General features: G+C 37.3%; 1 protein-coding gene across 4 annotated transcripts in view; it reads left to right on the top strand.

Annotated features, from left to right (window-relative positions):
- The window catches only part of SPIRE1 (spire type actin nucleation factor 1), a 183,141-nt gene that overhangs the window by 128,446 nt on the left and 42,574 nt on the right, over positions 1 to 12,121 (top strand). For all 4 annotated transcript variants that reach the window (XM_047697137.1, XM_047697136.1, XM_047697138.1 and 1 more), the window contains 2 exons: positions 8,075 to 8,161; positions 8,819 to 8,948. In XM_047697137.1, coding sequence (XP_047553093.1) covers positions 8,075 to 8,161; positions 8,819 to 8,948 — 217 coding nt within the window. The remainder of the gene's footprint in view (positions 1 to 8,074; positions 8,162 to 8,818; positions 8,949 to 12,121) is intronic.

The following is a 12,121-nucleotide window of genomic DNA, read 5'->3' as shown; positions in this document are numbered from 1 at the left end:
TGTTTTAATTAGTTTTCTGATCCTCATACAGACATCTCATCTAATTATCTCCTTGGTTTCAGTTTCTGTTGGTGAGATGAATACATCAAGAATTATGCACATTTTAAATTTTAATACATGTTGCCAAACTCTTCTCCAGAAGAACTGTACCAATTTATACTTTGTTTGTTTGGTTGGTTGTGTTTTTTTCCAATTTATACTTTTACTAACAATGCAAGATAATTTCTGTTGCCAATACTTGGCAATGCTGTCTTTTTTAAAAAATGTCTACCCATCTGAACTTATCTTGAGTGGGGACACTTAACAGTAATCACAGGTGATTTTCTTCCTTATCCTGAAGAAATTATTCAGAAATTCATACTATTGATTAAAATAAGTAAATGTTGGGATGCCTGGGTGGCTCAGTGGGTTCAGCCTCTGCCTTTAGCTCAGGTCATGATCCCAGGTTCCTGGGATCGAGCCCTGCATCGGGCTCTCTGCTCAGCAGGGATCCTGCTCCCCACCCCAGCCTGCCTCTCTGCCTACTTGTGATCTCTCCCTCTCTCTGTCAAATAAATCTTTTAATAAAAAATTAAAATAAAATAAGTAAATGTTGCTTCTGCTTAATAGATTAACATTTCTAACTAAAGTCTTCTATCTGTCACCACATATAGCTAAATCATTTTATTTTTCATCAGAAAAAATAATTGTGCTAAAAATAGTTAAACTTATCTGATACTAAGAATTAATGGGATAGGGGCTTCTGAGTAGCTCAGTCTGTTGGGTATCTGCCTTCAGCTAAGGTCATGATCCCAAGGTCGTAGAATTGAGCCCCACCTTGGGCTCCTTGCTCAGTGGGGAGTCGGCTTTTCCCTCTCCCTCTACCCCTCCCCCCATTCATTCTCTCTCTTTCTCTCCCTCTCTCTCAAATATGTAAATCTTTTTTAAAAAGAATTATATGGGATGGATTCCTCTTACAGATGCTGATTTAACAGGTCTCAGCTGTTATATATTAGGTGAGGCTTAAGATCATGCATTTGGAAAATAATTTTGATTATACATAGACACAATGGCAAAGAACTGTGCATCCAAGTTGGAAAGTATTTATCAACATAAATAGTTATTCTTCTGTGCTAAATGAAAGGTTTTTAGAGAGTCTGGTTTTTTATTCTTTCTTTCATTCTCATTCATTTTAAGGTAAAATTCGTATTAAATTACCTATTTTTATTTTATTTTTTTTATCTTTTTAAATTTTATTTTTTATAAACATATATTTTTATCCCCAGGGGTACAGGTCTGCGAATCGCCAGGTTTACACACTTCACAGCACTCACCATAGCACATACCCTCCCCAATATCCATAACCCCATCCCCCCTCTCCCAACCCCTCTCCCCCCATCAACCCTCAGTTTGTTTTGTGAGATTAAGAGTCACTTATGGTTTGTTTCCCTCCCAATCCCATCTTGTTTCATTTATTCTTCTCCTACCCCCTTGACCCCCCATGTTGCATCTCCTCTCCCTCATATCAGGGAGATCATATGATAGTTGTCTTTCTCCGATTGACTTATTTGGCTAAGCATGATACCCTCTAGTTCCATCCACGTCGTCGCAAATGGCAAGATTTCATTTCTTTTGATGGCTGCATAGTATTCCATTGTGTATATATACCACATCTTCTTTATCCATTCGTCTCTTGATGGACATCTAGGTTTTCGACCTCAGCCGCAGCAACATCTTCCTAGGAACATCACCAAAGGCAAGGGAAGCAAGGGCAAAAATGAACTATTGGGATTTTATCAAGATCAAAAGCTTTTGCACAGCAAAGGAAACAGTTAACAAAACCAAAAGACAACTGACAGAATGGGAGAAGATATTTGCAAATGACATATCAGATAAAGGGCTAGTGTCCAAAATCTATAAAGAACTTAGCAAACTCAACACCCAAAGAACAAATAATCCAATCAAGAAATGGGCAGAGGACATGAACAGACATTTCTGCAAAGAGGACATCCAGATGGCCAACAGACACATGAAAAAGTGCTCCATATCACTCGGCATCAGGGAAATGCAAATCAAAACCACAATGAGATATCACCTCACACCAGTCAGAATGGCTAAAATTAACAAGTCAGGAAATGACAGATGCTGGCGAGGATGCGGAGAAAGGGGGAACCCTCCTACACTGTTGGTGGGAATGCAAGCTGGTGCAACCACTCTGGAAAACAGCATGGAGGTTCCTCAAAATGTTGAAAATAGAACTACCCTATGACCCAGCAATTGCACTGCTGGGTATTTACCCTAAAGATACAAACATAGTGATCCGAAGGGGCACGTGCACCCGAATGTTTATAGCAGCAATGTCTATAATAGCTAAATTACCTATTTTAAAGTGTATTTATAGTTCAGTGGCAACAGTGTTCTGCAACCTCTGTCTCTGTGTAGTTCCAAAATAATTTCATCACCCCCCAAAAGAAATCCTGTAGCCATGAAGCAATCACTCCTAATCTTCCATCCCCTGAGTCCCTGGCAACTACTATTCTACTTTCTGTCTCAATGGCTCTACCTATTCTGGATATTTTATATAAATGGAATAATATAGTATGTAACCTTTTGTGTCTGGCTTCTTTCATTTAGTACGTTTTCTAGGTTCATCCATATTGTCGCGTGTAGGAGTATTGTTCTTATAGTGGAATAACATTCTATTATGTGCAGATACCATATCTGTTTATCCATTCATCACATGATGAATATTTGGGTTCTTTCCACCTTTTCACAATTGTGAGTAGTGCTGCTGTGAACAATCATGTATGTGTTTTTGTTTGAATACTTGTTTTCAGTTATTTGGGGTAGATACCTAAGAGTGGAATGATTGGATCATGTAACAATTCTAAGTTTAACTTATTATGGAACCAACAAACTGCTTTCCACACCACTTGCACCATTTTATGTTCCCACCTGCAGTGTATGAGTTTCAGTTTCTCCGTATTCTTGCCAACAGTTGTTATTGTCCATTTTTGTTTTTAATTATACCTACGTAGTGAGTATGAGGTGAAATCTCATTGTGGTTTTGATTTGCATTTCCTTAATGACTAATAATGTTATATGTATTTTTATGTGCTTGTGGGCTATTTGTCTATCTTTGTGGAGAAAAGTCAATTCAGATCCTGAGCGCATTTTTTTTTTAAGATTTTATTTATTTATTTGAAAGACAGAGATCACAAGTAGGCAAAGAGAGAGGAAGGGAAGCAGGCTCCCCGCTGAGCAGAGAGCCCGACATGGGGCTCTATCCCAGGACCCTGGGATCATGACCCGAGCTGAAGGCAGAGGCTTTAACCCACTGAGCTTCCCAGGCGCCCCCTGAGCCCATTTTTAAATTGTATTGTTTGTCTTTGTATTGTTGAGTTATAAAAATTCTTTGTATACTCTGGACATTAAGCTCTTTTTTTTTTTTTAAGATTTTATTTATTTATTTGACAGAGAGAAATCACAAGTAGGCAGAGAGGCAGGCAGAGAGAGAGGAGGAAGCAGGCTCCCTGCTGAGCAGAAAGCCCGATGTGGGGCTCGAACCCAGGACCTGGGATCATGACCTGAGCCGAAGGCAGCGGCTTAACCCACTGAGCCACCCAGGCGCCCCTGGACATTAAACTCTTGACAGACATAAGATTTGCAAATATTTTCTACCATTCTGTAGGTTGTCTTTTAACTCTCTTAATAGTGTGCTTTGAAGCATAAAGGTTTTAATTGTTGCTTAAGTCCAAATTTATCTGTTCTTTCTCTCCCGTTGCTTAGGCTTTTGAGGTTATATCTAAAAATACATTACCAAATCTACCCCCAAAGTTTTCTTCTAAGACTTTTATACATTTAGCTCTTTGATCTATTTTAAGTTAATTTTTGTATATGGTGTGAGGTAAAGGTCAAACATAATTCTTTTGCATTTTGATACCTGTTTGTTCCAACATCATTTGTTGAAGAAACTATTCTTACCCCCATTTAATGGTCTTGGGACTATTGTGATAAATCTGTTGAATTCAGGAGTTTACTTCTCCCAAATTCTGTTTCATTGATCTATTATGATTATCCTATGGCCATCCCACCTTGTGGGGTTATTATAATATAATACATATATTATAGCTAATTATTGTGGCTTTGTGATAAGCTTTGAAATGTAAAAGTGAGTCTGCCGACTTTGTTATTCTTTTTCAAGATTATTTTGGTAATTTAGGGTTCTTGAGATTCCATGTCAGTTTTAGAGTAGATTTTTCAACTTCTGCAAAAAATACTATTAAGAATTTGATAGAAATTGTATTGGATCTCTAGATCACTTTAGGTTATGTGTCATCTTAATGATATTGTCTTCTAATCTATAAACATAGAATGTATTTCCATTCATTTATGTCTTCTTTTATTTCTTTCAGCAGTGTTTTATGGTTTTAAGTTTATAAGTCTTATACTTCATTGGTTAAATTTATTCTTAAGTATTTTATTCTTTTTGATGTTACTAGGAATAGGTTTGTTCTCTTCATTTTTTCAGGATCATTCATTTCTAATGTATATATATTATACATATACATATTATATGTACACATATATACATATACAACTGATTAGTGTATGTTGCTCCTATAACCTGCAACTTTGGTGAGTTTATTAGCACTAATAGTTTTCTTGTTGGATTCTTTAGGATTTTTTTTATATATATATGATCATGTCATCTATGAAGAGAAATACTTTCACTTCTTCCTTTCCAATCTAGGTGCCCTTTTTCCCCCCTATCTAGGTGCCTTTTAATTATCCTGCCTAGAAATATCAGTGGATATAGAGTATGTTTTCCACTTTAGTACTGTAACTACTGAAACGTGGGAAGAGGATAGGCTAAAATATTAGACATAGACTAGGTCTTCATCTCAAGGAAATTAAAGCAGGGTCTCAAAGAGATATCTGCACTCCCAGGTGGGTCACGGCATTGTTCACAACAGCCAAGTTATGGAAACAGGTTAAATGTCAACAGATGAATGGATAAAGAAAATGTGTACGCGTCTACGGTGGAATAGTACTCAGTCTTAAAACGGAAGGAGGTCCTGCCATTTAACAACATGGATGAACCTGGAGGACACCACGCTAGGTGAAATAAGCTGGGCACACAAAGATAAATACTGCGTGACCTCGCTTGTATGGTGAACTTTAGGAAGGCAAACTCATGGAAGCTAAGAGTATGACAGTAGGTTTCCAGGGGCTCAGGGATGGGGGAACTGGAGAGATATTGGTTAAATGTTGGTCAAAGGTCACATGTTTCGGTTATAAGATGAATAAGTTCTAGGGACACAGCATGGTGACTGTAGTAAATAACACTATATTGTGTACTTGAAATATGCTAAGAGCATATATCTTAAGTGTCCCCACAAAAAAAAAAAAAAAAAAAACCAGTAACTGTGTGAGGATGTGTTAATTAGCTTGGTTGAGGCAAGCATTTCACAGTGCATATACACATATCAAATAATCAGGCCATACACTTTAAATATGCATAATTTTTCTTTGTCAATTCAACCTCAGTAAGGCTGAGGGAAAAGAAATCTGATTGGGGCCCAATATTAATCCATAAACTTTAGATCGGCTTTGTACAGTTTTCGTTGTGATCTTATGTCATCATTAGTGGTTCTGCTTTACTTAAGACAAAAACAGAAGAAAAAAGTTTTTTCAAGGCTCAAGTTATTTAAGCTTTTTGTTTGTTGAAGGTTCTGTGAGCTTCGGAATGACAGGTGATTATAAACACAATTTATAAATGTGTTCTTTGTAATAATTACCAGCGATGCATCTGCTTGCCATTTAATCTATTTAGATATAAATAATACAGTTTTTTAACTTGGAGCTTGTGGGTAGGAAATGAAGACAAATGGATAGCTGTTTCTGCTTCGTGGTAGCCACTGTTGTTTTCCTTTCATGTCTTTCTCTGATTAAATCCATGCAGTTCACTTAAGTAAGTATACTAAGCCCCTGTGCAAGGAATTGGGCAGATGGAGGTTCCAGTGTGAGCAAGTTCATATGGGGAAGTTTGCAAGATTTCAATCTAAAAAGCTAAAATTCTTATTAATTCCTTTATTATATAAATGTGCTTGATAAATGAGAGTGCAAATTCAACTACTCATTTGATCTTCAAAAACTGGGTGTTAAAAGAATATTTTTATTCTTACCAGTATAATGCTACTTTCTAATTTCTTTAAAAACAAATATTTTTATAAAGAGTAAACACAGAAACTTTTCAAAGATGGTCTATCTGTACCTGAAGTACTGTGCTGAGATGTTTTAATTTAATCCTCAGGTTTAAACTCCATAACCATACTATAGTTATCCTCTGTTTTGGGTACAATTGTGCTGATGTTGGAAATTGGTGGCTTAGCCATACTGGATATTATTCAGGATATTAAGTTATAGAAGTGTAAAACATTTCGGTTGGCTTTTTTCAAAATGTCTGAGTGAAATACTTTAATCCCATCAGATAGCTTCAAATAACTCACCTTTTAAAAATGAAGATGTAGAAACGACATCTTTTATTTAGAAGTTAAGGCATTGTGGCTCAGATACGGGATCGAGTTGTATAAATGTCTTATTTACTTGTGGCTCCACTATTTATGTTCACGCAGGAATCATTTATCATTGCAATTCAGAGAGCTTGTTTCAGTATGTGCTGTGTATTTATAGGAAAATAATTTCATTGAGTCAGCAGCACAATGGTATTAGCACAAAGTTACATTTTCCTCCTGGTGAGGACTTTCACTGACTCACATCCACACTGTTCTGCCATCTACCTCATGAGCACTGACGCACATTTTGTAATTGGGATCCAGGATAGTTTCTGGCCAGTGTGGAAACTGAACTTAACGTGCTTGTTTGGGGAACAGGATTTACAAGCCTAGCCTTATTTAAACCAGTGCCCTAAACACTGCTATTGTGAGGGAAAGTAAACATTGAAGTAAAATCATGTGAAAAATGGCTAGAAAGATACATATTATCCTGTTCAAGAGTTGTTCCATACAATGATTTTGTAAAAAATCTTTTGTACTACCAAATCCATAGGTAGGGGGTTGTCGTGTCACGTTAGGCCTCCAGGTCGGCTGCTAGCAGACATGCCCTCCTTAAGCCAAGTACTAGCAGTCAACTGTCAATGCAAGAGGAATAACCAAACTATCCTTTTCTTCTCTCCAACAAAATTAATATAAAGTTATTAGAATATTGTGGGGTAATCAAAGAGTACGTCTCCAAAGTAGAGGGGGAAAGGAGATTTTTCAGGCAGTGCATTAATAAAAATAATATGCTAATTTCTGGATTTTAAGAAGTATTAGGTATTTGTCATTTTTAAAAATTTATTAACTTGTTAACATTTTTTTCATCCATCTTTCATGAGGAGCATGACAGAAAATACCTAGCAGGTTCTATTTTTTTCACATTAAGACTGGGAAATAAATGGGACAAAATGGTCACAACTGTGACTTCTGGGGTGGTAAAATGTGAGTTTAGATTGTCAATTTTTGTGGATTTCTGAGGTTTTCTTAAATTGCTTGTAAAAATTTCTAACACATTGCTATAAAAAGAGAGTACGTTACAGCAGGAGTCAGAGACAGATGAGGGCTCTACCAAAACTCTTGAACTTACTAATTTTGTGAATGAGGCAGATTCCCTCCTTGACATGAGCCTGAGTTTTATCTACAATATATGACTCGTGTCACCAGTCCTTCCTAGGTTTTGTACAAGGATGAAAGTAAGAAGTAAAAGGCTTTATAAGTTATAAAATAATAAGTGTAATATTATTTATTCCATTCATATTCATAATTTTAGAAACTTTTTGTAGGAAAGGATGCATCTAATATACATTTCCCCCAAGTGGTAGAACTAATGATTCACTTTATGAACTTGTATTTTCTTCAGCTCTGCATGGTTGTTTTTGCTCTGAATCACTCAGCTATTTATTCTCCATTTTATTGATTCAGAACACATCTTTGGTAGAGCCAAAGTACACTTCCAGTAGGTAAGAGCTGTACCCAGAAACTTATAATGATAATCCTATAGTCATATGAATCTTGTACTTTTTGTCTCATTTCAGGTCAACGGTGATATTCCCCCTAGGTTAAAAAAAAGTGCTCATGAAATCATCCTGGACTTCATCAGATCAAGACCCCCTTTAAATCCGGTATGTGATCTGAGTGTTCCCCTTGGTTGGAGGTCTTGTAGCAATGTGCTCTCCTCTAGGATGTGGTCTCTTGAACTCCGCTCTCGAGGTAGTTTCTACACCAATCTTTTATTCTCAGAATGATGAAGTCTAATTGTAAGTTATATTCTTCAGTCACAGAAAAAATACTTGAAATTATTCAATACAAGGCTGTTTTAGGATGTTTTAACTCAAAACAACCTGACTTGTGGTGCAGTTGAGTAGCCACATGTCCCTGAGTAAATTAATCAGCCTCTCTGAGCTTTTATTTCTTCAACTATAGAAAGAAGATAACAATAGCAATCTAAGCGGGTTGTGATGATTTATTCAAAAATGTTACTTTTAAAAACAGTAATAGTAATAAGTATAGGTTACATTCCAGTTGATTGCCTATCCTGGTAGCCTATTGTGAACATAATTATAACTTCAGCGAAACGGACTCCTTACGATTGGTTGAGCGCATATGACTAAGTTTCTGTGAGATCCAGTAATCTCCCTATTGCTTAGTCTTTTATCAAACAGTGTTGCAATCAATGAAATACAATTTCATAGTACTGTACTATAGGAATGGACTTCAGTAAGAATTATTTAAGGACAACTACTGAAGTCTATAGCCATGACTTTTTTTTCCCCTCTAAGGTCTCAGCCAGAAAACTGAAACCCACTCCACCACGGCCACGGAGCCTCCATGAAAGAATCTTAGAAGAAATCAAAGCAGAAAGAAAGCTGCGGCCCGTCTCACCAGAGGAGATTAGACGCAGCAGATTAGGTGAGTCTGATGCTGGTCTAGCCTCGGCCACTTGGAGCAGTGTCTCTATCCAGCTAGCCCAGGGAAAAGTAGTGGCATAATGGTGCAGTGTTTAAGAGCAGTGTTTGTTCCTCTCTCACATACACACTTACTCGAAGCTTATACTTGAAACTCAAGAGAGTTAGGAAATTCTTTTCCCATATGATATTAAACTACATGAGAGCGTCATGGCCTAGTAGGAATTGCTCTGCCATTCTCTAGACTGTGGTTTTGGGAGAGCCCCTTTACCTCTCTGAGTGTTGATTTCTTGATTGGCAGAAGGGAGATAAAAATTCCTCTGTACTTTAATTATGGCTTCTGTGTAAGAATTAAATAGGATTGTGGTCAAAATACCTCATAAATTTTAATATGTATACAAAGCTATTATGTTTTAGAAATATGATATAATAGTTTTACTTCACGTTTCTGTTGTCTTAATGGTTTTAAAGATATAGCATTATGTGGAAAGCATCGATTGTTACCTGATAACCACCTAACTTATTCCCAAGCTTCCTTTATATTTATTTAATGTTTTTAATATGTACCATAAACGCATATTGATTTTGATTTATAGAAAGAACATCTTATAAAATGTTTGTAAACATTTTTGTTTATACAATTCTCCACCTATTTGTAAGATTAAAGATGCCCAAAGAATTCAGAGAAACTTCCTTTAGGAAAATAGATGATAGTGACATCTGAACAGTAGAGGAACCACACTCTCCTTGTTTTCTCCACTGATCTCTTTCCTGCCCTTTTAGACTCTGCTTGGTCCTTCAGATTTCTATTCTGGACTCACCTCTCTCTGAGCAACTATACCCTTTTCCATAGTTTTTGTTCTGGCTAATAAAGCTCTCATCTGTGTACCCTTCTCGCTGAGCTCACACCCATTCATCCATCTGACTGTGAGCTAGGGCCTACAGCAGGACAGGGAACCCATCTGTTTTCTCCCAAACCATCTTCTCCTGTTTCCCCATCTTAGCGTGCTCAAGGCAGAACCTCCGCATCATCTCTGACTCCTATCTAACAGCCATCCCTGTTGATGTTTCTGATTCTGGATCATGTTAGTTTTCCCCCTTTGTTAGCCCAACACTATCCTAAACCAGTCTGTCGTCTTCTCTTGTCTAGTTTATCACATCATCTCTGACCACTGTCCCTGCTTCCAGCCTCAAGCTCTTCAGTAATGTCATGTTGGTATCCTTTTGTTAAACTCTCAGCCCTTCTTTTACCTTGAGACCTTCTTGCCAGCAGGGCCCACATCTGTCCTGTTCATTGTTTAGAAGTGATTCCATGGGTCCTGAAGTAATTTAACGTACCTTCCAGTTACAAATCTACTGAGTGAGTAACGGTTGTATCAGTTTATCCCTGTCTAATTTTTATGGCAGCAAGCGTTATCTTCAAAAAATAATGTTTAAAGCCTGCTAAGTGACAAATCCATATAAACATTTGTATAATAGTGATCTAAAACATAGAAGCCATGTGTGGCAAGAGTTCTTCTCCTGAGAGTCCTCGAATGGGCCTGATGAGAATCTGTGAGTCCCCAGAAATATAAAAAATATGTGCTTATTTCACAAACTCTATGTATGTGCATTTTTCTGGAGAGAGGGTCCATAGCTTTCCTTGGTTTCCTAAAGAGTACAAAGCCTCAAAGAGTAAGAACACTGTGGAAAAATAAGGAAGCGATATTATGGGATGCTAGCTTAAGACTGGATTTTTTAAATTTGGTTACCTTGAGAGGAAACAATGGGGGTAAAAGAAAAGATTTCAACAAAACCATGAGGCAAAATAAATATATTACCATGAGAAAAAAAAGCTTCGTGATTTACAGTACAGAGTGATTAGGCTGAAAGATTGTCTGCTTCAGTGAAAGTACCCACAGAATAGAGAAAGGAGTTTACCGCCATACCAACCTGAACACGCCAGATCTTGTCTGTTCTTGGACGCTAAGCAGGGTTGGGCCTGGTTAGTACTTGGATGGGAGAATAGAGAAAAGAACAAGCTAGGCATAATGTTCTTATACAATGTGGATGATATTTAACTTATAGTTCCTTCACTTTTCCAATAGTTTTTGAACCTTTACTTTGTATTAAACAATCATGTCATCTCCTGGGGTGCAGAGATGAACAGGCATAAGGCCCGCCCGCAAATGCTTGCAGAAGAATGATGCCAGAATGTCATGCATGTTCATGCTGCAAGACCATTAACAGCAGCCAATCAGAAGGCATTAGTGAGGCCATCTGAGGGATAGACTGGCAGTCCCTGTGTCAAGGGGACACCCTCATTGCTTGAAAGGGTCATTGCAAGCCTTTGTCACATACATATTCTTCTGTTCCACTTTAAACAAACTAGATGCTAAATAACAGGAAACCCACCAGAGAATAATTAAGTATCAGAGGTGCCTGGGTGCTCAGTCGGTTAAGTGACCAACTCTTGGTCCCGATCTCATGGCTTCTAGGATGGAACCCCATGTCGGGCTCGGAGCTCAGCATGGGAGTCTGCTTGGATATTCTGTCCCTCTGCCCCTTCCCTCATTTGCACGCTGGCATGCTCTGTCTCTCTCTCTCTGTCACGTTCAAATAAATTTTTTTTAAAATAATTAAATATCAAATTTATGATGCGAGCATATCTTATTATTTTATTTTATTTTTTATTTTAACCTTATAAATGGTGTTTCACAATAATCAGAATTAAGCTGTTACAGAAAATGATTGTTCATTCTGTAAGAGTCTTACTTCTACAATTCCGCATCCAAACTGATCTTGAATCTTACTGGAAAGTAAGGGATTTGGCTTGATTTCTGCAGATCTACATTGGTTCTTACTATACAGTTTCACTTTAGGGAGTTTGACTAGGATGAGGTTGGCAGAATGAACTTGAGGAGTTTTCCTAAATATTTTTATAACGTTTCCCCTCCATGTAATTAATTGTGAGCAGAATCCCACTATAGAAATTGGGGAAATGTGTCAATCTTTAAAGAAGAAATGTTACCCTCCACTGTGAATCTACTTGTGCAGTATGAACCCGAGACAAGAACTGTATGCACAGTATTCTGTTCTCTTCACTTAACATTGTGTGCGATGCAAACATCTTCCCATGTCATTAAATAGGGTATCCTGATGTATGGCTAAATTGTGTTTTATTTCCCTATTGCTTGA

Source organism: Lutra lutra, chromosome 12 (genome assembly GCF_902655055.1).
Source record: "Lutra lutra chromosome 12, mLutLut1.2, whole genome shotgun sequence".
In the NCBI taxonomy this organism is placed as follows: Eukaryota; Metazoa; Chordata; class Mammalia; order Carnivora; family Mustelidae; genus Lutra; species Lutra lutra.
This window is presented reverse-complemented; position numbering and strand designations above follow the sequence as displayed.